We start from the raw sequence: 27,187 nt of genomic DNA, 5'->3' as shown, positions 1-27,187 counted from the left end.
TCTGATGGGGAACCAACTTGCAGTTCTGTATCTGGTGCCTCCCTATGGGATGCTGCCTGTCTCCTCCTTGAGGTTCAAACACTCCACCTCACCCTAGGCAGAAGGAGAGGCTCAGAAAAGGTTTCCTAAGTCAATGTTTCTGGTTCTGTGCACTTGCAAGGAAACAAAGGGAGAGTCGCCTAGTGGAAGGAAGAGGGCCCCTGTACTTCAGCAGAGGCCAGATGACAAACTTGGATTTGGCACTCAAATACACACACACACACACACACACACACACACACACACACACACAGAGAGAGAGAGAGAGAGAGAGAGAGAGAGAGAGAGAGAGAGAGAGAGAGAGAGGCACACACACACAACAAACCCATTTAAAGTCCTACATGTCACTCCAGAAACATCTAAGACTCAACCTTGGTGAATACTGGAAGCATGGAAGCTAATGAAAGTTCAGCAGTCACAGGGAAAAGCTAGCAGCCAAGGCAGCTGGAGAGGTGGAGGGCTTTGAGTCCTCTGGCTTTGAAGAACTTCAGTCAAATCATAGTCAGCTGAAATTTGCCCAAAGACAGTGAAAGGACAAAGAATTTCAGTTAAGCCTTCATTAAGATATGCAGGGAGGTGACATTCTCAAAACTTGTAGCATTGTGGGGAAAGTAAGCCACTCACCAGTTTGATGCTCACAACGAAAGGACAACCAGTTCTTCTAGCAGCCCAGTCAGGCTATAAGCAAGGGTTGTCTTCTATGTGTGTTTTAGTCTGGTTTCTACTCCTACAACAGACACTAGAGGCTAGTCTCTTAGTAATTTATAAACAAAATAAGTTTATATGGTGCCATGTTTTTTTTTTTTTTTTTTTAATCTGGGGAGAGTTTCAAGGCAGAAGGGCCAGTGAGTTCAAGCAAGACAGAAACAGAGACAGTGAGCAAGAGAAGGGGAAGGGCCAAAACACATAAGAATTTACCCTGAAATTAGTTCCATGATCATGGTGTGATGGTGACAATTAATCTTAATTATCAATTAGACTGAATTAAGGAACTCCCAGGAGATTAGGATCTCGGACCTGCCTCCGGTGCACTTTAAGATGAGGAGATCACGAGGACATTGAGCTAATGAATGATTGGATCAATCCTCAGTGGATTAAGCTATGAAAGTGGTGGTGGGTGGGAAATACGGCTTTGTAGGATGAAGACTAACTGGGGACTTGAACTTGGGGTTGTATTTTAGCCATGGCTTATTGTTCTGAGCCCTTTGTTCTGCTTTCTGGCCACCAAAATAAACCTTGTCTGCCACACCCCCCTTATCATAATGGAGTGGCATCTCTAAAATTTATTTTTGGGTCTGAACCAAAATATTTCCTCCTTGGTTATGTTGTGTTAGAATTGGTGATGGTCATTTATTAATGAGTTCTTGAGATTAGAGCTTTTGGGACCCAAACTCTGTTTAGAGACTTCACTTTTCAATCCTCCTACAGCAATAGTAAAAATTTAATAGCAGGTTTGGATAGGACATTGAAATCATAGCTCTGCAAAGGAGTGCTATTAAGCCTCAGAAACAGGCACTGTGTGCCATCACATGCAGATTTCAGAGCTCTGACAGAAAAACAAGTAAGTTCTAAGCTTCCTTCTAAGATCAGCATGAATTACAGCTGCACCTGCCAGTTATGTGCAGAAAAGATCTCAGCATCATTGTCCTGCCCTTGTTCAATCTACCTGTTCAGGTCAACTGGAATTACTCAATAGGGCACAGGCAGAGAAATTAGGATTATCGAAAATTTCAAAACTTTTCTTTTTTCTAAGAAAAGTAAAAATTTTATTAATGATAGAAACACTAGCTAGTATATTTTTCAAAAATTATTTTTAAAGTATATAAAATTGAGGACATAAAGTAGAAGCTATCTCTAAAGTAAGAGGACTGACCAACAGGGAATGTTTTATATAACTCAAGATATTGAAGAGGAAAGCCTGAACTGAGATGATAAATTATCCCAATTATATGAAGAAAATTTTAAATTAAAAATTCAGTGATTGTGAAGGAAATTGAAACAAGCATTTTCAAACTTTCAAGGAATAGGTATTGTCCATGTAGTTACATGATTGTTATTTTTTACATATCATTCTCATACATGTTAATAACATAGTGCATTGTTCATTAGTCTTGTGCTGCAAGTTACATGCAAAGTGCAGGGACAATCTCTAGTTGTTTTCAGTGTAACTTACCACAGGATGGGATGTTAGGGCATGGAGTGATGTAAAATAGTGCTGTGACAGAGAGGGGTCAAACAGCTGCATGCTGACAACAGAAGCAGCAAGCCTTTGTTGATTCTCTAACAGGTTAAAGTTTGGTAGAGTTATCTACTGGTAATGCACACAGTTTCAAAAGATGTTTGTGTCTTGAGAGCTACCATTCTGCTGTTGGCCTTTGTAGGCTAACAGGTGTGATTTAATCCAATAACTGCCAAATGACTCATTATTTTGCATAAGTAGCCTGACCTCATGGATTGCTCTGGACAAGGTCCCAGAATTTACAAGGTTGAGGTGCATTAGGTGCTTGAGCTATGGAGAAAAACACAGCATCTCTAACAAGTTAGTCCTGAATTATTGTAGTACTGGCAAAACCAACTTAAATGTTCAATGTGGCCGGGCGTTGGTGGCACACGCCTTTTATCCCAGCACTTGGGAGGCAGAGGCAGGTGGATCTCTGTGAGTTCGAGGCCAGCCTGGTCTCCAGAGCGAGTGCCAGGATAGGCTCCAAAGCTACACAGAGAAACCCTGTCTCGAAAAACAAAAACAAAAACAAACAAACAAACAAAAGTTCAATGTGAAGAGCTGAGGAGAATCTGACTCAAGGGTCAAGATAACAATGGTGCTGATACAAAATGAATACATAGATGCTGAGCCTTTCATTCCAATTTAGTCTTTTAATGGGTATCTTAGGTTCCAGTGAAATATTACTGTTATGGACAAAGGTAACCTTCAAGTATCTGTAAAGTAACCAGGGGAACTGTTACCAGATCCACATGTTAAAGGTGGTCACTATAGAAAAGTTAATGGGAAGCTAACACATTTCTCAGCTGGGTGACCTCCATAGTTAGTGCTTTTAAGTTACCTAAGATTATATGAAGTTTCAGGGCTTCTGATAGCATCAAGAGGGAGATTCATTATGAGCTATATAATGTTGTTCTGATAAACTACTTGAAAATCAACTCAGAAGTTGACTCTAAGAATCTGCTGAGAATATATTATAGGAATTTCCCTGTCAGTCACAACTCTCTGTCTGTCTGTCCTTTGTGTATCACTTATCTATCTCAGGCTAGTCATAGGATGGCCGGCCTAGTGTGTCAGGGTTCTGACATTGTGACCTAATCTGGATTTTATGGTAAACTGTCAAAAGCTTGCTTTCAGTGGGTAACTGATGAAGGGCCCAGATTTTCCCTTTGTCTCCTTGCTGTGGTCCTTGCATGTATCATGTGGAACTTAAATAGGGCACATGCAAAATTTTTTTCTTATTATTTTAAAGTTTCTATGATGCTTGTGTGGAGCAAGGAATTTGTGACGAAGGTTTGAGTTCAGTGATAGGAAAGTCAGGAAAGCCTCTCACTGAAGTTTGACTTCAGGAGCTATTTGTGGATTATTCAATTAATTTTATTTACCAATTTTTTGCTTGACACCAACCTTGCTCTGGGCATCCCAGTAGTTTGTTGGACTAAAATGATGAATGTCTTGCTCTTTGTTGTAATGTGACTTTAGAAAAAATACTGTTCTTGGTTTAGAATGCTAAAATAGTTTTGCTAAATGTGCCCCCTGGTGGCCAAGAGAAGAAACACTGCATTCATGCTTTACCCAGGTATTCAAGAGGTCAATGTCCAAGATGCCAGAACCAAAAGGTTCAGGTTACTCAAATCCTTTCTCATTAAAATCAGCCTTCACTCTTCCTACTATATTACACTGTGTCTCTATGTGTCAAAGAATGTGGAGAACTAACAACAAATAAGTAAAATAAAAATTATGTGCTCTCTCTCTGTCTCTCTCTCTCCCTCTCCCTCCCTCTATCCCACTCTCTCAACAGAATGGCAAATTATAAAATCTTCCCTCTCTCCATCCTCTGCCTGGTTCCCCCTCTACTGTGTCTGTATCTTCCATATGAAACAGGACAGTACACATGTGTCCATGGGTGTCATGGAGAAACCACATAAAAAAAGGACCAGCCCTTCTCAATGCTCATTGACATGAAACCACAGCAGAGCAGCTAATAGTATTCAGTGCAGGGGTCTTATGAGTCAGGCTACTACTTGAAGCACAGTGAAGCCTCCCCACAAATTAGGGATCATTTTTTTTCTTCTTATGTCTGGAAATATTTTTGTGCTGTTCTTAGCAGAAAGGACAATAATTATATCCCACACATCTCTGTGATGGCTTTTTTGATATGACAACTTGGCTAGGCTACCAACTGCAGTTATTCAACCAGATACTCATGTAGGAGTTGTTGAAAAAGGATCTTATGAATGTAACTAAAATCCCTAACCTATTACCTCCAGGTACAGACCATCCTGGACTATGTGGGTTGGCCTGGCTTGATTCATTGTAAGTATTCAAAGTGAGGACTGAGGTTCCTGCTTGTTGGGAGAACAAGGTATGAAGCTCAAGTGATAGAGAGTTTTCCCAGCATGCTTGAAGCCTTGGTTTGATACTCAACACTGCACAAACCAGGCACAGTGGTGTTCACCTGTAATCCCAGCACACTGTAGACAGGCAGGAAGATCAGGTACGAAAGCTCAATCTTGCTTACCTCATTCTTGACCTTGTATCAAAGGGAGAGAGGGAGAAAGAAAAACAGAGAGACACATTCAGAGAGAAGGTTTCCTGTGGAGGAACAACTTCAGCCCTGGACTCTGGTGTTCCCTTGGGTTCTCCTTCCTGATTGCCAGTGCTGTGGATGTTTAGTCAGCCCTGACAAATGTGTTAGCCATTTCTGATGAAATCATTAGTTAAAGCAACTGTTAAAAAGAATTCTATAAACTGCACCAGAGGCCAGAATAGCAGAGATTTATTTTCTCACATTTCTGGAGGACAGAGGTCCAAAGTCAGTGTGCCAGCAGGCTGGTTCTTTCTGATGGTTGTAATGCTTCTCAATGCTTTGCATGCCTCTCCCCTTGATACAGTAGGTCACTGTCAGTTGCTGGTGTCCCCCGATGTTTGTCTTCATATTCATATGGCGTTCCTCTTTGTGTGCCTCTCTCTGCATCCAATTTCCACATTTTATGAAGGCATAAGTCATATAGATTGGCATGCTCCAATGACCTCATTTTAAGTCAATTACTTCTATAAAGATTTATCTCCAAATATAAGGGTCACCTTCTGAAGCACTGTAGTTTAGGGTTCCAACACACTTAAGAAGACATTAATTTATCCCAGCTCTTACTGAGCCCTGAGTAGATTGCTTAGTCAAATCCTCAAAGCAGCTTACCAGGAACTTTCATTGCTCCAGGTAGTATATCCCATGTCTCCAGAAGCATTGATTCATCCTCTGATATGGAGATATTGAGATCTGAGTATAAACAGAATGTTTGGCTCACAGACTGTCAAGTTTGGGACATCAGAAAATGATTTATGGTGACCTTATCAGAATTGTGGAGATACCTCAATAAACAGGGCTACATGGGTCTCTTAGAGGGGTGGAATATTTTAACTTCAACCTGGGTTCCCCTTCAGCAGCTGTTTAAGGTCTAAACAAAATGGAAAGCTTGAGAAGTAGATAACTGGCTCTTTGGATTTCCTATACAGAAGAATCATGAAGATATGGAGGTTGGGTAGCACAAGTGTCCAGGGCCTAGGATGGATGAAGGTGCTTTATGAACTTTTTCCTGAGTATGTGTTCCACATTTGCTCATAGCCAAGTGAATCTTCTCTGATTTAATCCCTTTCTCATCCTGTTTGTTTTTCTTTGTTTTTTCTTAGCTGTGCTAGGAGTTGAACCTAGGACCTCATGCATGCTAATAAGATACTCTACCACTGATTATAGCTCCCTACTGCACTCTTATAAAATGAACTATTTTTCCATCATAAGATTGGAAATAATGAGTCTTAGATGACATTCCTAAGGCCATACACCTAGAAAGGACTAGCCAATTTCAGACATGCAGTCTAATTTCATTCTTTGTGGAGTACACGCATGAATCTGCCTAATCATCGTGGCTTGAATGAGAATGGCTCATATATTTGAATATTTGGTTCCCAGATTGTGGACTGTTTAGAAAGGACTAAGGGTAGGACTGTGTTGGGAGTGGTGTGTCACGAAGGGTGGACTTTGAAATTTCAAAACCTACTATGGTGATTTGAATGACATGGCCCCCACAGGCTCACATATTAAAATGCTTGGTCACCAGGGAGTGGAACTGTTGGGGAAGATTAAAAGGTGTGGCCTTGTTAGAGGAGTTTTATCATTGGGAGTGGGATTTGAGGTTTCAAAAGCTCACCCCAGGCCTAGTCTCTCTCTCTCTCTCTCTCTCTCTCTCTCTCTCTCTCTCTCTCTCTCTCTCTCTCTCTGGTGCCTTTGGATCAGAATGTAAAGCTCTCAGCTGCTTCTGTAGCGCCATGCCTGTCTGCTTCCCCCCATAAAGATAAAATGGACTAACCATCTGAAACTACAAGCAAGCCCCCAATAAATGCTCTGTGTTATAAAAATGGTTTTGGTTGTGTTGTCTCTTCACAGTAATAAAACATTAACTAAGACACTCACTCTGCTCTTTTTCTTGCGGATCAGGAAGCTATTGCTGTAGTGCCATGCCTGCCTTCCTACCTGCCTGCCAGCATGCTTCCTACCTATCATTAGATCATAGACTAACCCTCTGAAACTGAGGCAAGCTCACGATTAAATGCTTCCTTTTGTAAGTTGACGTGGCCATGTGTCTCTTCACAACAATAGAACATTAATTAAGACATAACCCTACAGGCATGTAGGCTTTTGTGAACCATTTGATGCCCATGTTACCAGCTGAGGTGGAAAAAGGCTCAGTCTGCCACTGCCTCCTCCTCCTCCCTTTTTAGATTTATTTACTTTATATGTATAAGTGTTTCACTTGTATATGCATGTGTATGCCCTGTGTGTCTGCCAGATGCCTGTGGAAGCCATAAGAGAGTGCTAGATTCCCTGGAACCAGGGTTACACATGGTTACAAGCTTCCCTGAGTACTGTGAATGGGAACATGGCCCTCTGAAAGAGTAGAAAGTGATTTTAACCTCCATCTTTTCTGTCTCCAGTCCCCCATTCTAACTTCTTGTTCCAGCTTTCATGCTACAAACAAAAGTCCTTGCCACAGTCTATTTGTAGCACTGTCATTTTGCTGTTGTTTGTGTGTGTATACGCTTTTGTGTTTTTTATTGGTGATTTAGCTGTTTAATATAGCTCCTAAGAAGAGAGCTGAAGTGCTTCCTAATGCAAGAAGAAGACCAAACTATATCTCAGGTAGAAAATACATGAGCTTGAGGCTGGCAAGATGGCTCTGCTGGTAAAGGTGTTGGCTGCCAAACCTCATGACCTGTGTTCAATTCCTGGGACCCACATTGTGGTAGAAGACAACAGACTCCTGAAAGCTGTCTTCTGACCTCAAAATGTCTGGTGTGACATTTGCATATGTAGTTACACACACACACACACACACACACACACACACACACACACACACTGAAAAAGAAAGAAAGAAAGAAAAAAGAATGACTTAGGCCTGGCTGTACAAGCCTGTAGTCCTACTATTGAAGACATTAAAGATGTGAAGTCAGGAAGATGGCGAGTCTAAGGCTACATCAAGTACCAGGACAGATACAAAACAAAAATAAATCAAAATTCATGTGCTAGATAAGCTTCTTCTTCTTTTTTCTTTAGTTTTTTGAGACAGAGTTTCTCTGTAGCTTTGGAGCCTGTCCTGGAACTGGCTTTGTAGACTAGGCTGGCCTGGAACTCATAGAGATCCGCCTGTTTCTGCCTCCTGAGTACTGGGATTAAAGGTGTGCACCACCACCACCTGGCCAAGATACATAAGCTTCTTCTAGACATGCATTGTAGTGCTGTTCTCCATGAATTTAATGTTAGTGAGTAAAAAAATACACACTAAATAAGGTGGATTTAATGAAACTTATATACTGACTGGTTGATACACACACCAGAGGTTGTAAAACCTAACCACATCTATTCCTAGGAACATCAAATTGCTTACTGTCCCCTACTCAGCATTCTTGGTGACTTCATAGGATGTAATTGCCATAAGAAGCATCAGTGGTACCCATGTTGTACTGCTCAGATTGCTCTTTCCTACCATGATCTAAAGATTAGAGCTGGGAGCCTGAGAGTTGATGCCTTTAACTTCTTACCTGCTCTAGAAATGAAGGAGACTTCAGCCTGGAAGCCCTTGGAGGTGCCATTCTCATCTGATTGGAAGCTGATGAGCATCACACCGGAGGTGCTCAGCACAGGGCCAGGTACCACATAGCCACATAGGCGAGCTGTGAGGCCCCATACAGGTAAGTGGATCCAAGTGAATAGATTAAAACATTAGATAAATAAAAACAAGTGAGCATTCAATAGTTGTTGACAAGCTTTTCTGACAAATATCAAAACTCATCTTCAAAACAAAGGGATTTGTCTCTTCAAAATGTGTTTTGAACCCACCATCATTACAGGTTTGTCTCATCTGCCAAATACTCCTAAAGTGCTCCTAAAGTTATTATCGCAAGCCACAAGATTTACTAAGCAATTTTTTTGAGGCACTCCAGTACTAAGGATGAGTCCAAGGGCCTTGTGCATTCTGGGCAAGCACTCTACCACCGAGCTGCCTCCGTAGCCCATAAGGCTTGTCTCTATCTGATTCCTCTTTGTTTGGACCCTTCACATTTTTGTTCAAATAGTTCTTTGGTCCTTGCTCTTTGCTCCCTTACACAAAAGCAGGAGTGATGGTGAGACCTTAGAGAGAGGGATGGAGGAGGTTTAGAGAGCACAGGAAAATGAAAAAAAAAAAAACCCTTTTATTCCTCATCTCAAGACCAGGTCCAAGGTCAACTGGGGAAAGCCAGGGCTTCAGGGAAATACAAACCTATTTCCTTCTCCCTCTCAACATCACTGTGTATAGTCACATAGTCCAAAGTGCAGTCTCCATTTTCTTCTATTTCTAGGCTCTGAAATGACAGCTGAGAAGAATCCTGGTTACATCTAAAGAAACTCAAGGAGTGAGCAGATACCTCTAGGTCACTCACCTTGCCCTAGAAGTGTGGTTCTCAAACTATGGGTCATGACACCCTTTGGGGTTAAATGACCCTTTAATAAGGGTTGCCTAATACCAATGGAAAACATAGATATTACACTACAATTCATAACAGTAGCAAAGTTACAGATATGAAGTAGCAACACAAATGATTGTGTGACTGGGGTCACCACAACATGAACAACTATATTAAAGGATTGAAGCATTAAGAAAGTTGAGAACCATCGCTCTAGGCTAAGTAAGAACTTAGTTGAGAAAGTTCTAGAGCTATTCATGAGTGGCTAAGTAACTTAGAAAAAGACAGGAGATTATTAAAAAGATTGAAACATAAAAGCTATCAAACACAGCCTGCATGTAAAGGTAGGGATCTGTGCAGATGTCTGAGCTCCCTAGCAGCTGCAGGAAATGGAAGGACCATCCTACAGAGACTATCTTCTCTGGAGGCCATTTTGGGTTGTGATACTTGGCCATGTAAGTACTTGTCTAAGCACAAAATGCTTTTCTAGAAATCTTACACTGTAAACCTTGTTCTTGGTATTTAATTGTGAATTCCCAGTTCACTAGAGTCAAAGCTTAAAGGAGTTGTATCTCTCACAAAGCAGGTAAATCTTTCTACCTGGGAAGATGTATCTATCTCCTCCTCACATTTGCTCTCTGTTGCTACCGATGTGTACCACTTCTCACTGACAGTTACAAATGGATGTAAGGGCTGCTATCAAACTAAGTGGTGCCTGGAAGCTACAAGAGGCACCAGCAAAAGGAACTCAGAATCAGAGCAGTAAACTTGGAGAATTCATAGCTCTAAGCAGAAATCTTTTTTTTTTTCCATTTTTAAGTTTAAATTAGAAACAAGCTTCTTTTACATATCAATCTCAGTTTCTTCTCCCTTCCTTCCTCCCCTGGCCCCCCACCGACCCCTCTATCCCAATCCTTTTCTGCTCCCCAGGGAGGGTGAGGCCTTCCTTGGGGGATCTTCAAAGTCTGCCATATCATTTGGAGCAGGGCCTAGACCCTGCCCAGTGTGTCTAGGAGTATCCCTCTATGAAGAGAGGGCTCCTAAAGTTCATTTGTGTACTAGGGGTAAATACTGATCCACTACCAGTGTCTAAGCAGAAATCTTAGTGAAGGGTAGAGACAGTTGCTGTAGCATAAGTTTTAATACATCTTAATAATAAAAACTCAGAGTCAGCTCTCAGGGGGGTGAAAGCTGAAGGATTAGAGAAGCAAAGTGGCCAGCCCCTAGAGTTCTTATCTCTACCAATGCTCAGACCCAAGGGGCAATCCTGTCCTCAGACTGCCTCCTCAGACTGCTTCAGATGGACTGCTTTAAACTAACTGCTGCTCAGACTGCTCTGAAGTCCTGTCTCCTCCCACCTTATATTATTTTCTCTACCCAGCCATATCCCTTCCTGTCACCACCTCTTTAGCGCTGGGATTAAAGGCATGTCACTCCTAGTGCTGGGATCACCTTTGTGCTAGCTCTGTATCTCTTTTAGACTGGATCAATTTCGTGTAGCTCAGGGTGGCCTTGAACTCACAGGAATCCTTCTGCCTCTGTCTTCTGAGTGCTGGGATTAAAGATGTGTGTTACTACTGCCTGGTCTCTATGGCTAACTAGTGTGGCTAGCTTTGCACGCTGATCATCAGGCCAGCTTTATTTGTTAGACCATAAACAAAATATCACTACAAGTTGCTTTTGAATGTGGAGCAGAAATATAGACCAAGATGTTTACTAATAACAAATCATGACAGTTCTGGTCCTACAGTTTCTGTGATTCTGATGGTAAATGAAAGCAAGTTTCATTTGTCTCTCTTCTTGTGCATGATACTCTTGTGCTATCTCAGAAATGTGTCAGAAGCTGTCTTTATGTAATTACCTTTCTTTCTCTGCATTGGTTTCTGTATGGGGTATTTGTTTTGCATTAGACAAAAAGAGGGGAAGTACACAGACAAAGGGAAGCACTTGAAGAGGAAGCAAGAAACTGTAGGTTGTGACTTCATATGGAGGGGATAAAGGAATTGAGAACAATTTGGCGTTAGCAAATTTTTCTTAAGGAGCAATGACCAAAAGTTAACTCAAACACAGCATGAATCCACAGTGTTTCTGCTCTTCTTGCCTGTGTTGCATCATGTGACTCTACTACAGCCTTGGTTCTGGACATAACATGTACACTTGACACTAAGCATGCAGTTGCATAATGTAGTGCCTGTGAATGCTGCACGAAACACCACGTTTCAGATACAAGCCCAGTGTTATGAATTCAGGAGTTTTTGCTGCACATACTAAGTTTCCTGCTCTTATAGAAACATAACACCTTATAGCATCTTTATTACAGAAAACAAGATTCAAATATTTCCCTACCATCATTCCTCAGCATGAATCAAATCACCAGATCTTTGGATCAGATTGTGTTAGAGTACTTGATTTTAAGAACTTTTGTTTGAGTTGCTGACTTGATTTTTTTTTAAATACTTAGCTTGGGATTAAGACAAAATTTCCAGCAATTTCTGAAAGGGACCTAAACATATTTCTGTCATTTTGTACTTTCATAAAGCTAAGTCTTGGCACTGATGATTATAAAGTCAAAACACTGGATCAATTCTAGAAATCATTGCAGATGCTCTCTCTGTCCTGAAATCTCCATCCTCACTCATTCTTAAAGCTGGTGTGATCTCATTTAGGCTTCTAATCTCTAACTGTATTTGATGTTTCAGATTTATGAAGCCCAGCTTCTCCCAAATGTTCAATGGTTCAGTCCCATTATTCTGCATTGTTTTTAAGGGGTGGGGTAGGATGGGGTGGGGACTGGATAATTAATTCTTAATTCTAATTCTCTCTAAATTCTAACTTTGGTGAGAAACCCAACCTGTTGTCCACATCTGTTTAATTAATTAATTAATTAATTAATTGGTTTTCTTTGTGTTTTAAATGCTCTATTTTTTCCTCATGTGTCAAAAGGACTCATCAGTTTGGTTTTCTATCTGTATCTCAGGCCCCTTTTCTCCTCAGATACAGTTAGATGCCAATGACAATGCTGTGGTTAACTAGGCCCTGTACATAAGATGGCAATCTCCTTGATTGTATTGCCTAATGATGTACTTGTCTTAGCTTAGACAAATATTCTTTACTATCATGGTTTGAATACGAAATCCCCCAATAGGCTCACATATTTGAATATTTAATCCTCAGGTAATAGTGACTGATGTGTTGAAAGGTTGTGAAACCTTGAGGAGGTGGTGATAGGGGAAGTCCTTCTGTGTATGTGTTTGTCTTATTTGTTGATAAATAAAGCACCATTGGCCAATAGGGAAGCAAGATAGGTGGGGCTAGGAGTTGAGGAGTATTCTGGGAAATGTAGTAAAGGAGAGTCGCCATGTGATCCCAGGAAGAGAGGAAGCATGCTGCTGGCATCCTTGACAAGTTAAGTGTTTATAAAATATATAGATTAATGGTTATGTTTGATACTTAAGACAGAGCTAGCAAATAAGAAATGGTAGTCATTGGCCAGCAGCATTGTAACTAATATTATTCTCTGTGTGTTATTTGGGGACCCTAACGTGGTGGGGGAACTCAGGCGGCTGGTGGAAAGAGTTATCGTTACAAGGTGGAGCCTCACTGGAGAAAGTGTGTCATTGGTAGGCAGACATTAAGGTTTTGTGGCACTTTCTGTTTGCTTTCTGCTTCCTGAGTGCTGACATAATTTGACTATGTACCTCATGCTACTGCCAACATGCCTTCTTTTTGCCAAGATGGTCTGTATCTTCTCAAGATGTAAAGCCCAATATAATCTTCCTCTCTTCAATTGTGTCTTGTTAGGGGTTTAGTCTCAGCAATAAGAAAAATAACTAAAAGAGATGTTTGTACCAGTGGAATGAACTGTGCAAGAGTCTTGGGGTTAGGGTGCCTTTTATTCTTTCCCTCTTCTCTTCCTTTTCTGTCTTTTCTTCATATGCTTCTGTTCATTTGTTATTTTAAGAGAAAGACTTACACATAAATGACTGTCTCCATCCTAATCCTGACTGTTCACCTACCTAATAACATATTTCCACAGAGTGTTTAATTGGCAACAACACCTGGCCTTCACACTACTGAGGTCAAATGTGCAATACATTTCTTAGCATGATATTCAAAGGCCTCAGCCTTGCATTCCCTTATTATTTCTAAATACACTTTATGACTGTTGAATCTCACACTACCTGACCCTGGTCTATGCTTGCTCCTCTTTGCTGTATCTTCTCTGCTTAGAGCTCTTCATAACACTGGCATGGTTGTTATCAACTTTTTATTTAGTTATAATGTATTTTTTTTCTAATTTGAGTTCATAAGGAAGAGTGTTTGTCTCTAAAAGGAGCTAAAGACTTGTGAAAGTCATCAGGTCTAAAGATTAAGGAAACACTGGGAAACTGTGTTTTGTTTGGAACAAGAGCTAAAGAGTGCAACTGCCATGAAGTGGTGGCTGCAGGGAAAGCAAGGCTGGTTCTTTTTTTTTTTCCAAAATTGTGTAGTGTGCCAGGTACTGAGGACTAAAGTTGGCTATAAACAAATCAGATAAAAACCTCTGCCTTCATAATGCCTGTCAGGTATCTTGTGACTATATCATGTCTAGTTTAGGACAAACACAATACCTTAATTAGGAAATGGCTGGGGGCTTGAAAAATCCAGGTACAGCTAGCCATATCACTGTAGTCTTCAGGATAATGAAGACTATGTATGGTGCCTTCTTCAAAGAGGATAGTTAGAGACTTGCAGCCAGAATCTAAAACAAAGGAGGGCAGAAGAAATGCAACCACCAAAGAAAGGCTTCTTGTGTTCTACCAAGTGATAAACTACATCTTTTGGCAGAGACAACACAAAGGGAGAGTCTCCTGCACTAACTCATACAACTCTTAAGACCCTCTCAGCTCACTTGGATCAGTGATCATAATGAACTTTCAGGGCTGGGGGAGGAGAGACCCCATCCTTCAGCTGGCCAAGTTTCCTTCTCCACTGTGGAACCAGCAGAGCTCAGTGGGGGCTTCCTGCCCAACTCCTCTGATGCCAAAACTTCTGCAAAGGAAGTAAATGGTTTTTACCAGGAAGATAGTTTGGCTTGAGAGCTTTATAGGTGAGACTAAACCCAGTGGCATAATCTGTGGCATCAGAGATGAATCTCAGCCTGATGGAACTGGAGCCAACAAGAATGGACGAAGGGAGACTTTCTCCACAGAATTTACCTGCAATGGGAGAAGAATCTTTGTTCAGAGTCTGGAAAATGGCATCACACAGATGCTCCAAGGAGATGTGATCTTGTCCTGGAAGTTTACAATTGTCTAATTAGGTCTCTTCTGCACTACTGGGATTTTGATCCAGAATGTTCTGTGTTCCTGTTGCTCTTTGGCTTTTAAGGATGCTTTTTTTAACACTCTATCCTTTATAATAGTTTCTGCTATATTCTATATTATCGCCTGTATTCTCTTCAATAGCAACAGTCAAAAATACTCCTACAATATTGCCAAGTATCTCCCAGTGGGGTGGGCAAAACTACTTCAGAGTGAGAATCGACGAAACACTACTCCGTTTCTGTAATTTGATTGTTTGTTTGAGACAGGATATCACTATTTACACCAGGTTGACCATGAACTTGCAATCCTCCTTCCTCAGTTTCCAAAATTCTGGAGTTACATACACATGCCACTATGCCACATTCATTTGTGTTTCTGGCATAAAAAAACTTTGACTCCCCATGGCTATATCTTGGTGTCATTCTTCCTTGTCTATTGAGGCAGGAAAAAGCCACTTGCATATATAGTTAAGCAGTGTCCTGCTTGGGGTGACTGGGGAACCCAACAATATGTGTAAATTTTACTCCTAATTGGGTCAAAGTGCAGGCAGCCTGACTTTACAAGTATCAGATGCAGCTGCTGAAGTACCCCCAGCAGGCTCAGACTCAGTTCTTCCCCACTCTAGAGCACTCTCTCAAAATTGGAAAAGGAAAACTTGGCATTTACAGATGGCTCGAGGCCAGATATATTGTAACCAGATCTTGTTAAGTAAGTACACTTAGCAGGGATTTCCATTTGACAGTACGAAGGACCACTCACCAACAAGTCTGTCTTCTAAGGAATACATTGCCAGGTAATTGTGGTAACAAGATTCTGCATCCAAGTGGGACAAACTGAGCAATATATGCATGTCCTCTGGAACCAGCAGGGTCCAGACACACAGTCTGCAGGCAGATACAGGGAGCGGGTGTTACTACTAGACAGAAAGTGACAGTCATGATCAGCACAGGCAGGCTGGAGGTGGGGTATGGGGGAGGATAACAGAGGGAGTACTCACTGCTTGCTCTCATAGTATAGGTGGAGGCTTTCTGGGAAGTGTAGCTCTCCCTCAGACCCACGTATTAGACCATCAGGCTTACTGCATGAAGCTGGGAGGGAAAGCCACAGCATCAGGGCTGGCAGCCAATGTTAGCCACCATCACAACCTTCCAGAAGCTGAGGACAGGGAAGCCACTGGTTCCCTCTGTACACTTTCGTTATTCATGCACTATTTTCCTCTCTTGGTTCCTATGATACATCATTGCTTTGAACTTTTGTCCCTTTTATGTCCTGCTTACCTTGGAGACTTCTTTTCCTCTTTCACTCTGACCCTGTGGCTTCATTCTGTGGGTGTAGACACTTCTTGGTTCTACCCTAGTCTTTTCTTTTCTTTTTCTGCTAGGGACCCCAGCATAGGCTTAGTCACAGCAGCAGTTTCAGCTCTTACCTCTACTCTTCTGGGCTTTAGGTCAGACTTACATTAACATCCAGTTATCTTCCCTGAGATTCAACATGATACAAGTGGAATTTCCCTTCATCAGCAAAATTACAGCTACTTCTGATTTGCTTATGTTTGTGCTTTCAGTCTTTAATTTTCAAAGCTCTGATGATAAAAAGAGTCAAGTTGGATTCCTCTTTACAAACAGCACTCAATAAACTGGTTATAATTTTTTCCTTTCTATCTCCTTTTAACTCTTTATTATTTTTTATCTATTATGATTTCTTCTTGACCTATTCTTCCTTTAATCTCCTTCATGCTGTTCTTATAGCATAACTATAATGTATTTATCTAAATAATAAACTTCCCATTGCTTTTGGACTGAAATGTGCAGTTTCCAGAACTTGATCTCAAATTATCTTTCTATTCCTTTCTCCTGTGAAAATTCATTACTTATCCCACCCTTGAGCTTCTTTGGCTGACTTGCTGTTGAATCCCATATTTTTCCTCCTTCATTCTTTGTGGTCTTTCCTGGATAAGGATGTCTCTGCTCCAAGGCCCACAGCACTGGTCATTTATATCTGTAAGCAGGCTGGCTCTAGGAAGTCTACTTTACCATATTGCTTTTTTGAGAAAGAATCCTACAGACTCAAAGACACAGTGAACACTTAAGCTAAGAACCAATCTCCCTTGGATTGGATGATGTAACTGAGGGAAGAGTGATGTGGGTTAATCCTTCTGCACACTGTGAATATGTTTTAATCTTATTGGTTAATAAAAAGCTGATTTGGCCTATAGCAAGGCAGAATAAGGCTAGGTGGGAAAGTTGAACTGAACATACAGAGAGGAAGAAGAGTAGAGTCAGGGAGAGATGTGAGCCAGCTGCTGGGAAGCAAGATGCTAGAAGACAGGTAAAGCCATGAGTCATATGGCAAAATATAGACTCACAGAAATGGGTTATTTTAAGTTGTAAGAGCTGGTTAGTAATAAACCTCAGCTATAGGCTGAGAATTTTGTAATTAATATAAACTTCTGTGTGTTATTTGAGATCGGGCATCCAGGACAAAAGAAAAACACCACCTCTGTTCACACAAAGAGTTTGCTCCAGATCTCAGAGAGAATTCATCGAAGAGTCACAGTGAGCAGGGAAAAGACCCCTGTGTAAGTAGGGAAACTTTTAGGGGGAGGACTGTAGCTTATTAACTATTTCTGCACCCCTCCTGTCTTCTCCTACTACGTAATTGAAAGTTAGTATTTGTCAGTTAGTGTTTGATGAATTAGACAAAACTGTGACTTGACAAAAAGGTACATGGAAGGGAGCAGGGCTCTGTGGACATGGAATTGGCAGACTGGCAGGGATAGCTGTGGGTGCTCTTCAGAGTTTTATACCAAGTGGTCACAGAAACACCACCAGAGAAAGATTTTTGATGATAACAGGAACTGACACTCAGAAATGTTAGGATGTTAATTCATACTCCTGTAAGTGCAGGCTGTGAGGAGTACCCACCTCTGGAGCTCTTTCTTCGATGGCCTGAGAAATAAAAAGAAAGATGCGATTCAAAGCTTGTGGCACCTTGACAAAAAATTGACTCAAAAAAAACAAAAAACAGAGCATTTTAAACCAATATGCAAATACTGAAAATTTAATCTGTGAAAAGAACAGCAGGGTGGGTAAAATGACAAAGTAGGACAACGGCCCTGGCGTTTTGAAATGATTTCACTTACTTTATTCTTATTAATGAAGAAACAATGATTAACTTGGAGGTTACACTGAGGCAAAAAGGCAAGGAAACATGAAAATAGAGGCCAGAGATAGAAATAACCTTCCTCCAACCACAAGTATTTTGAATAGTCACACACCGAGGATCAGATACTTGCCATTGTGCAATAATTCTTAAAAAAAAATTTCCCAGTTCGGAATTAACTTTAACTAATCCCTTCAGGAAATAATGGAAGCCAATTTGAGACTGGAAGACACCAGCTAAGAGAACAGTTGAGTTTTCAGGTAGAAACGAAGATGGCTGGTCAACTAGAAGAGGGTATGTAGACTCCACCCTTCAGATTTAACATGTTTGCTTCTATACAGGGTTTCTAAATCTTTGCCTTACTAATTTGAAGTGAGATTATTAAGTATGGTAGGGACTATCTGCTGTTCTGTATGTGGCTTAGCAGCTCCTAAGATCTCTATTTTTTAGGCACTAGTGTCCCTTTTAATTGTGATATCTCAAATATCACTCTCAGATTAACAGTAGTTGATCATTACTGAGCTTTGCTTTAGCTTTCTGAAACTTGCTAGAACAATGGAAAAGTAGGTGGAGATCAGGTAACATAGTTTCAAACATAGGCAAAGCAATTTATGAGGAATGTACTCATTCTCCAGTGAGTATTTTAATATAGATGATTTTTGCTTGTTTTAGATTGTACATTTCAAAATTCCCAGGGGTTACACTAAGAACAGAAGTGGTCCTCCCCAAGTCTTGACTTGATTAGCATGAACAGAAGTGACTGTCCTACAGTCCTGACTTGTCTAGCACGCTGATACACTTTACCCTGCATCACCGTAGCTTCCTAAGCTTTCAGGATAGCTTCATTACCAGTCTGGATGTGTTTGTAGATCCAGGGAAGCACTCTGCTAAGATCTGTGAAGATCCCAGGAGATCCTTGCTCTTTTTTCCTCGAATTGTTTCTCCAGCCTCGACCACAGCCCAAACCCCAAGAAGTTACGCCAGCCAGAGTCCAGGCCCCTTTCCTATTCTGGCACATGAGTGAGCCTCCTGAGTCTCCCTGAGGAAGGAAGAAGGAAACCTCTGTGACCATGATTGTTGGTGGAGGTGCCTGCTCACCCTTCCCCCATGAGGACACCAGTGACAAGCATAACATGCTCTCACTTCTAATAATTTAGACAAAGGCTCTGGAAGAAGATCTGAGCCTCAAACAGCAGTCTGTCAGTTGCTGCTTCTTCTCTCTACCTTTGGTTCTCATTAAAGCAGAAGAATTCCTTCCCCTTCTTATTCATATCATGGAATCAGAAATTCCTAATGATTGCTTAGTGATACAACTGATTACACTTTTCATGAATATTAAGAGTTGAAAAGTGACATTCACAACACCCCTAATCTAGAAACCTCAAAATAAGAAGAAACATCCTTAAGGGAACACTGAAGACCTTATCCTTGGCACAAGCTTTATTATTTTTGGTGAAAAGCAGATTCTAGGTTTATCTGAAATCAGCATTCTTGGGCTCTCCTCTGCTAACAAACTTTCCTGGGCCTGGAGCATAGCTGCACCCACTTGCCTGACAAGCATCTCTTCCTCCATCAGGGGATCCTGTGCAGAGAAAGGTATTCCCAGTAACAGGGTTCCTTAAATTCAAAAGGGCCTCCTCACATTCCTCCTGAGTCAAAATTGGCAGGTTCACCTGGTGCAAGACTTGTGGGAGGCTGCCACCTGGAACAAAGGGATGGGCCCATCAAAGTAAGCCACTCACTGTTCTGAGGTGAAGATACTCAGTCCTTCCATCATCAACAGTTGGATGCAGGTGTTTTGCCTTTTTGGAAGGATGTTAATTTCTTCTTCTTCTTCTTCTTCTTCTTCTTCTTCTTCTTCTTCTTCTTCTTCTTCTTCTTCTTCTTCTTCTTCTTCTTCTTCTTCTTCTTCGACAGGGTTTCTCTATGTAGCTTTGGAGCCTATCCTGGCACTCTCTCTGTAGACCAGGCTGGCCTCAAACTCACAGAGATCCGCCTGCCTTTGCCTCCTGAGTGCTGGGATTAAAGGCGTGTACCACCCATGCCTGGCTGGATGTTAATTTCTTAAGCACACTGAAATTCTCTGCATTTGAAATGCTTGTCTGGTTGTTAAAATTAATTTAAAAATTCTGATTTCTGGTTACCCTTCAGAAAGTTTTGAATTTGAATTAAGAGGAGTGGCTCAGTGGCCCTTACCTTCAGCCAAGCGACCCCAGCCTGCAGTTGTGCAAACAAATCCAGCCTTAAAGTGTTCTCCTGGCTCTGGAAGACACACAGGCCTCACAAATGGGCCTGAAGAAAAGATCAAGGCAGGGCTTGGCTAATTCATGCAGGAGAGAGTATTATAGTTACCCACCTATTGGCATCTAAGTGGTCCCCAAAGACCCCAGAAGGTTTGCCTGGTGTCTTCAGGGATAACTGGTCAGCTTCCTTTTCCCAACACCACCTAACCCTACCCCCACAACAATAAGCAAAGGGCATTTTAGGTAGGGGACCCTCCAGAAAAACCTGTCTTCCAATTTAAGATCCAGAAGAGCTGGTGTCAGGCTATATAACATTGTCTGTAGGGGATATAGTACAGACCAAAGTCTATGTGGAAACAGGGTAGATGATCAGGGTACACCACAAACACTTACCAAATTGGAAGGTTCCAACCATCTTCAGAAGAGCAATATCATAGTTCATAGGTTTTCTGGTGGAGAACTGTGGGTGTATGATGATGGTTTCAATGGCTAGTGTTTGCTCTCCTGGCTCTGCTTGGCTCAAGTTATGTTCTCCAGCAGTAACATTCAAAGTTAAAGCAACCTTTCTGTGAAAAGGGAGAAGGAAAGAGATGGGGTTTTAATGAGCCTCTGAGTGTGGTTGTAAATGCTGGCAAATTGACCTTGGTGGATAATGTGGAGCATGAGAGTGCTGAGCAAAGCAACTGAGAATGATTGATTACATTGATATAAGAAAAATAAAACAGAGACTCTCAGTTCCAGTGGAGGGCTTGTAAAGTGTAGACATAGCAACATGATATCAGTATTATTTGTAATCAGCTAGAGAGATTCACATGCATTGTAATTCAGGGAACTAAAATATATATGATCCTTTACCCAACTATCTTATTAGGCCAGTGGTTCTCAATCTGTGGGTCAAATGACCTTTTTTTCACAGCGGTCATCTAAGATTATCAGAAAACACAGACACTCAGAGGCTCACAACAGTAGCAAAATTACAGTTGTGGAGTAGCAACAAAAATAGTTTTATGGCTGAGGGTCATGACAACATGAGAAAATATATTAAGAAGGGTCATAACATTAGGAAGGTTGACAACAACTGTATTAGGTGTCCCAGTAAGTTATTTTGTGAATTATTTGTGCTTCCCAGTAAGGATGTTGCTTGAGTGTCAAAAATATCATGTGGCATTTGTATTATAAAGGGCAGCACCCTAACTCTGATGTTCTAGTATACATACTCAAGGATTTGGGACCAATTATAACAACAGAAAGTGGGGACTGTCTCTTTACCTTCTTTGTATTTGTAGTTTATAATTCTCCCATGAAATGAGAAAGATGCCATTTCCTCAGATCAGTGTTATCTAGAAGGAACTTGATAGGATGAGATGGGATGGAGTAAGCATTTTGAGCTTTTCATTCTTTGGGAACCTTCATTTCCAAAGGTGATACTTTATCCACTACTGAAAAGGGCATCATTTCTCTTGGAATGTTTTCCTGAATCTTGGATATGTCAGTTACTTAATCTAGTACATAACATCTTTCTAGTTTACCTCTACCTATACTGTAGGGACATTGTCAGCTATTTATTCATTTGTTTGTTTGCTTATTTATTTTTATTTTTGCTCAACATACAGGGTCTCTCTACATTTCTCAGGCTGGTCCCAAATTCCTGGACTCAAGCAATCTTCCTTTTTCAGATGTTTAAGTGGCTGTGTCTACATATGTGTAATACATTCCAGGCTAATTTCTCTTTTAAGCAATGGACTTCCTGGGAGGCATCATGACTTAGTCATTTTTGTGTCTTTGGTACTCACTAGCTAACTGGGTAGTAAGTTAGCATCCTAAGAATGTTTTCAAACTTAAATTAAAAGGGCAACTATGGGAATATGATCTTGGTTGCAGCCTAGTGTATGCATAGAACACTGACAGTGAAGTATTTGAATTGTATTAGAAAGCTCATTTAAAAAAAATGGAAGTTTGTAGGTTGAAGCTTTGAGAAGCAAGACCAACAGGAAGACTTGAGAATCTATATTTTACTGGTCTGTCTCTGTTTCCATTTGTCTACTTCTTAAGATGTATAATGAACAAGGTATTGCTGTTTTTTTTTTTTACTGAAATATTATGCCAAAACTAGTAGGAAACTCTCACTAGTCAGACTTTGATATTACTCTGTTGACTTCAGTGGGTTTATGTAAATGCAGTATTTTACTTAGGCAAAGAATCCTTTTCTAGCATGAGGATCAGTTTACAATGTCACAAGGCTTTATTTGTGACACCCAATTAGGAAGATTCCTTATGTTTATAAGAATATTTGATTCTGATTCCAAGGGGGAGGAAGTGGTAACCTGGCCCTCTTCCATGAGCCAAGCTTTCCTACCTGTTAGCCATGCAGTGAGCAGCTGTGATAACCCACTGTGAAGAGATGATAGTTCCTCCACAGACATGTGTCTGCTTTTGTTTTAGAGACACCTAGATGACAGATTTAAATTGGTGAAAGTTAATGCTATGGGGAACACTCCCCAAACCTACAACTGAGCATGTTCTGAAAGACAGTTACAAGTAGCTTAAACACCATGATCATGACTCAGGGACTATGACAATGAATACAACAGTAGTTTGGCCTACTGTTTTCTCATATATTTAATGACCCTAGAACTTCAAGTATGTTATTTAGTTTGCCTCTTCAGCATAATTAACATGATCTTGTTCAGTTTTTACACTAGTATGTGTGTCTGTATGCACACATGTGAGTTTGTGTGTGTGTGTGCATGCATGTGTGTATGTGTGCTTGTACTCATTCATGATATGCATGTGGATATCAGAGGGATAATCTTGGGCATCAGTGCTCTCCTTCCATCATGTAGGTCCCTGGGATCAAACTCGGGTTGTCAAACTTAGTAGAAAGCACATTTATTCATTGAAATGTCTTTCTGGATCCTATTAACATACTTTCTGTTTTTAACTCAATCTATCCATAATATTTGATTTGATTCTAAGATGATTTATAATAGACAAGCTATTTCAATGAATAGCTTCATATTTTTAGGATGAGAAAAAGGCAGTTGATTAGAATTTTTAACCAAAAATTATTTATGAACAATAGAGATAAAAAATAAAAGAAACACCAAGAGACTCAGAAAAAGCTACTAAGGTTGTATAGATCAGTGGAGTGGTACAGTGCATGAATGCTTAGAGAGTTTTAGGCTTTAGCTTATGCTTTGAACCAAAAAAAACTAACAATGAACACTCAAAAGGGAGAAATACTGAGAGGAGGATAAGGATAGAAGACACAGAACAACAAACACCAATTGGTCACCATTATGATTTGAATATGAACTTCTGAATTTAACAGATAACCAATTGATCAAGTGACCAATTATCTATTCAAACAAGTATTTGTTACGTTTACCAGTAACAGTCAGTGTGGTAGTTTGATTGTAATTGGCCTCCATAAGCTCATAGGAGGTGTGGCCTTGTTGAAGTAGGTGAAACTTTGTTGGAGGAAGGTTGTCACTGTAGGGACAGGCTTTGAGATCTCCTATGCTCAAGCTATGGTTAGTTCAATTCATTTTCTGTTGCCTGTGGATCAAGATGTAGGTCTTTTTCCAGCATGATGTCTGCCTGCATGTAGCCATGTCCGACCATGATAATAATAGATTAAATCTCTGAAACTGTAAGCCATCCAATTAGATGTTTTCTCTTATAAGAGTTACCATGGTCATGGTGTTTCTTCACAGCAATAGAAACCCTAGGACAGTCAGGCAACCCACCAAACAGAAATTCAGCCATGAACACTAATCTTGATGACCTGGGCTGGGAAGAGTCTTCTTTCAAGATTAAGAAAGCACAGCTCTGGGGTGTTGTGAGCATTTTTTTTCTCTCCAGAGAGGGTTACCTAAGAGAGGTAGCATGTGATCTGGGGATATACAAGCTTGAGACATCATAGTTCACCCACAGGAGAAGGGCTTGAGAGACTTACCTGCCAAGGATAGGAACCCTTTACCACTTGGCTTCCCCCAACAATGCGACTGAAATGGCTAAAGTAATTCTGAGGCTGTGTCTTAAACAGACTCTGCCCACAGTTAGGAGCTGGGAAAAGACAAGACAGACACTGAGTGATTAGATTCTAGGACTAAGATATATAGAAAAATCCTCTGAGCAAGAACAAAATGTAGCATATGGAATATGTAGAAAAATTACAACATGGATTTAAGTGAATGGTTGGGATTAGCTGTGTTTTACAAAACAAGAGATTACTCAGGTTTTGTCATGAATAAGATATGTGTCATCAGGCGACAACTTCTATTTTAGGTATGTGGGTGTATGTTCATTTGTGTGTGGGTGCTGAGAGCTGTTGGTAGCAATGGTTTTCCCAGAGGCCACTGAGAATATACAGCAAATGACAACTGATACTCATGAGGTCAAGCCACCAGATGAACAACTATCTGATGGAGAGAATCTTGTGAAGCAAGGCTGATGGGACCATTGGCTGTGAATAACTTTGTCTCTGTCTGTAATTTTTCTCTTGTGCCACTATATTACTACCCTAAAACATCTCTGGGTATTTTTTCCCCAATGCCTGTGTGTTTATATTTCATCTACTGGACACACATATAGCTTAACTTTAAAATTTTGATGAATAGCAATAATACTAGGGTATTTTTCATTACTCAGACTGACATACAAGAGAATTCTCAGCTACAAAGACAGCCTTGTACACATTTAGCTGATTTTAGACTTTAGAGAAAATTCAAAATAGACTGGTTGCCCCTGGAGATGAATACACAAGGACAAGTTCCCAGGTGTTTATTGCTTAATCAAGGTCAGACATGAAGCAACTTTGGTAGACATAACCCACTGCAGCAATTGACTTTCTGCACATACTCCTAACCACTCAAGGTCCAGCCAACTCACTGTTTATTGTTTAAGTCCTGAATTTCAATGAAATTCTCTGTCTGGCAATGCCAATCACCATGCCCAGTCAGCATGACCTCCCTAGACCGAGAGAAACTGTGTGATCAGTATGGCTCAGTTTCTTATTGTTTACTCATGAAGTGCTGTGTGATCCTGAAAATGTGATTCATATTTGTCCAGAGGCTTTGCTGTAGCAGGAGAAGTGTGATGGAGGGAGAAGTGTGAGAGATGTAGAAGGAGGTGAATGAATGAGAGAATGTGTGTGAGGTGTGAGTGAGTGAATGATATAGAAGAGAGATGTATCAGTTATCTAAAGAAATGTAACGAGTAGAGAATGTGTATAGAAGAGAGGTGTGGAGAAAAGGGACGTAGCTGTATGTAAAGAGATGTAACTGTGTAGAGAGATTGTCAAGAAAGAGTTTATTCAAGGTGAAGTAAAAGAGAAGGTTACCATCAAGAAAGTGTGTGTTGCTTCCTTTTTTCTTATCAGATAGAGAAGAATTTTTTCCAAGACCCGCTCCTCTGAAGGCATTCTGTCTGCAACCCTGGTGCAGTTCTGGGAGTTGGAATCCTGGGCTGCAGTGTGTGGGCACACATGCACATGTGTACATATGAAGGCCAGAGGTCAATAGTTATTTCTGGCCTTGAATACAACTAGATTGTGGACTCCATCCACATGGTGTTTTAACATTTTCTTCCCTTCCTTCCTTCTTTCCTTCCCCTCCTTCTCTTCCTTCCTCCTCTGTTCTTCCCTCCATCTCTTTCTTTCTTCCTTTTTCTCATTTTTGAGACAAGTGCATTTCACTATGGAGCTCCAGATGACCTTAAGCTTATGATCCCCCTGCCTCTGCCTTTGGAATGCTGAGATTAAAGGTGTGAAACACCACATCTGGCATATGCACAATGTGTATTACAAGTCGGGATGTAGAGTTGCTTGGTTAACTTGCTGATGATGCTGTGGTCTGCCTCCATTTGTAATTGTGTCCATATACCCCCCCTCTGCTTTGCCCATGAGACTGAGTCTGAGACTTGGTCTGTGGGCCTGTCACACAGTCAGATATGAACAAATCTAATTAGATTTAATGTAGGGCAGAAAACATGTTATTCAGGGATAGTGGCATGAATACAGCTTCAATTCACATACCAGTGTTAAGACTGGTGCCTGTCAGGTAAAGGGAAGAAACAACTTTACAAAAAAGACTTCATCCCTGAAAACATTTCAGTATGTGTGTATTTATGTGGGCGTTTGAGTTTTTGTATAAGGGGCAAATGATTTTTCTTAGGAATATATCATTAAGAGAACATCTAACTAGATCAATGTTAAAGTACACAAGCTTGCCCATATAAATTATTGTTTAATCCTCACACCTTGCCTGCAAAAAAGCACTTTCATCTTCATGTGGCAGATGTGAAAACTAAAAATCAAAGAGACACATAGCTAATAATAACAGAGCATGAAATAATCAATTGTGTTTTCATTCTGAACCTAGGGAAGGTATGATTAAAAGATTTTCCATCTGCTTTAGTTGAATGAGTCATAAATCTGCTAGATGTAAAATTTAGTATTCCTTGAAGTCACTTAGGCAGAGACAGAAAACATGTTGAATCTTCAGGCTGACAAAGTCTGACTACAGAGAAGTGTGCCAACAACTGTTTTCAGCTTATTATATTCAAGACAAAAGAAATCATTTACTCTATATGTCACTGAGTAGGATAATTTCCCTGAGGATTCTAAATGCTTCCAGACCTGTGCTGATCTCCAGAATTGCTCCATGAAAGAATACAGGATTATGTAATGCATTCAAATAGGTAATAATCTCAGATCAGTTGGTAAAACTAGGAGAAAATGCTTACCTCCCCACCCATAAATGTTTGACTTCAATTTCATATACTTGTCACAGGAGCAAAATCCAAAGAAATTTTTTGAAAACCAACTATGTTTCTGAAATAATTTGCTTCTCTTATATTCGCAAATGAAGAAGAAGTGGAATTGTTACTATGATTCTCAGCAAGAGTGATTCCGTCAGACAAAGAATGAAGGTGGTTATAGAGTTAATTTGAAACTTACCTCTGATGGAAGAAAGGGTTCCCAAGTTACCTTGTTCCAAACAGACCATTCCTAGTATTAAAATCAGCTTGGTCTTACTTATAGGCATACTGAGATCCAAAGCTTCCTCCTGAAATGTAGAGAGGCTAAGGAAACAAGGGTGGCAAGCTTTGGAAGAATAGCAATAATTCACAATCCACTTAAAACAAGGTTATTTATTAACTAAGACTTGAGGCACTCAACCTTGTCCATAAGATGTTTCTGAATGTGGTTT

General features: G+C 40.5%; 1 protein-coding gene across 1 annotated transcript; it reads right to left on the bottom strand.

Annotated features, from left to right (window-relative positions):
- Positions 1-2,486: 2,486 nt before the first annotated feature.
- Ovch2 (ovochymase 2) lies at positions 2,487-27,022 on the bottom strand. The gene is made up of 16 exons (XM_027405036.1): positions 26,935-27,022; positions 23,932-24,041; positions 22,330-22,421; positions 20,367-20,539; positions 19,927-20,022; positions 19,281-19,432; positions 18,580-18,769; positions 17,493-17,516; positions 15,566-15,656; positions 15,328-15,452; positions 14,320-14,460; positions 13,873-14,003; positions 9,079-9,172; positions 8,360-8,491; positions 5,460-5,540; positions 2,487-2,548 (listed from the first exon to the last, which is right to left on the bottom strand). Exons 1-16 carry the CDS (start codon positions 27,020-27,022, stop codon positions 2,487-2,489), a joined length of 1,782 nt encoding a protein of 593 aa, XP_027260837.1.
- Positions 27,023-27,187: the final 165 nt, after the last annotated feature.

This window comes from Cricetulus griseus, chromosome 3 (assembly GCF_003668045.3).
Source record: "Cricetulus griseus strain 17A/GY chromosome 3, alternate assembly CriGri-PICRH-1.0, whole genome shotgun sequence".
NCBI classification, from domain to species: Eukaryota; Metazoa; Chordata; class Mammalia; order Rodentia; family Cricetidae; genus Cricetulus; species Cricetulus griseus.
This window is presented reverse-complemented; position numbering and strand designations above follow the sequence as displayed.

What these genes read in the sequence shown, in the direction of transcription:
- Ovch2 (XM_027405036.1), bottom strand. Translation starts at nt 27,022, where the DNA reads ATGCCTATAAGTAAGACCAAGCTGATTTTAATACTAGGAATGGTCTGT. An exon ending in GCTCACTGCATGGCTAACAG is followed by an intron (nt 20,540 to 22,329) that starts GTAGGAAAGCTT and finishes CCCTTTTCACAG; the next exon opens with AAAGGTTGCTTTAACTTTGA. An exon ending in TGGAGCAATGAAAGTTCCTG is followed by an intron (nt 2,549 to 5,459) that starts GTAAGCTGCTTT and finishes TTTTCTCCATAG; the next exon opens with CTCAAGCACCTAATGCACCT.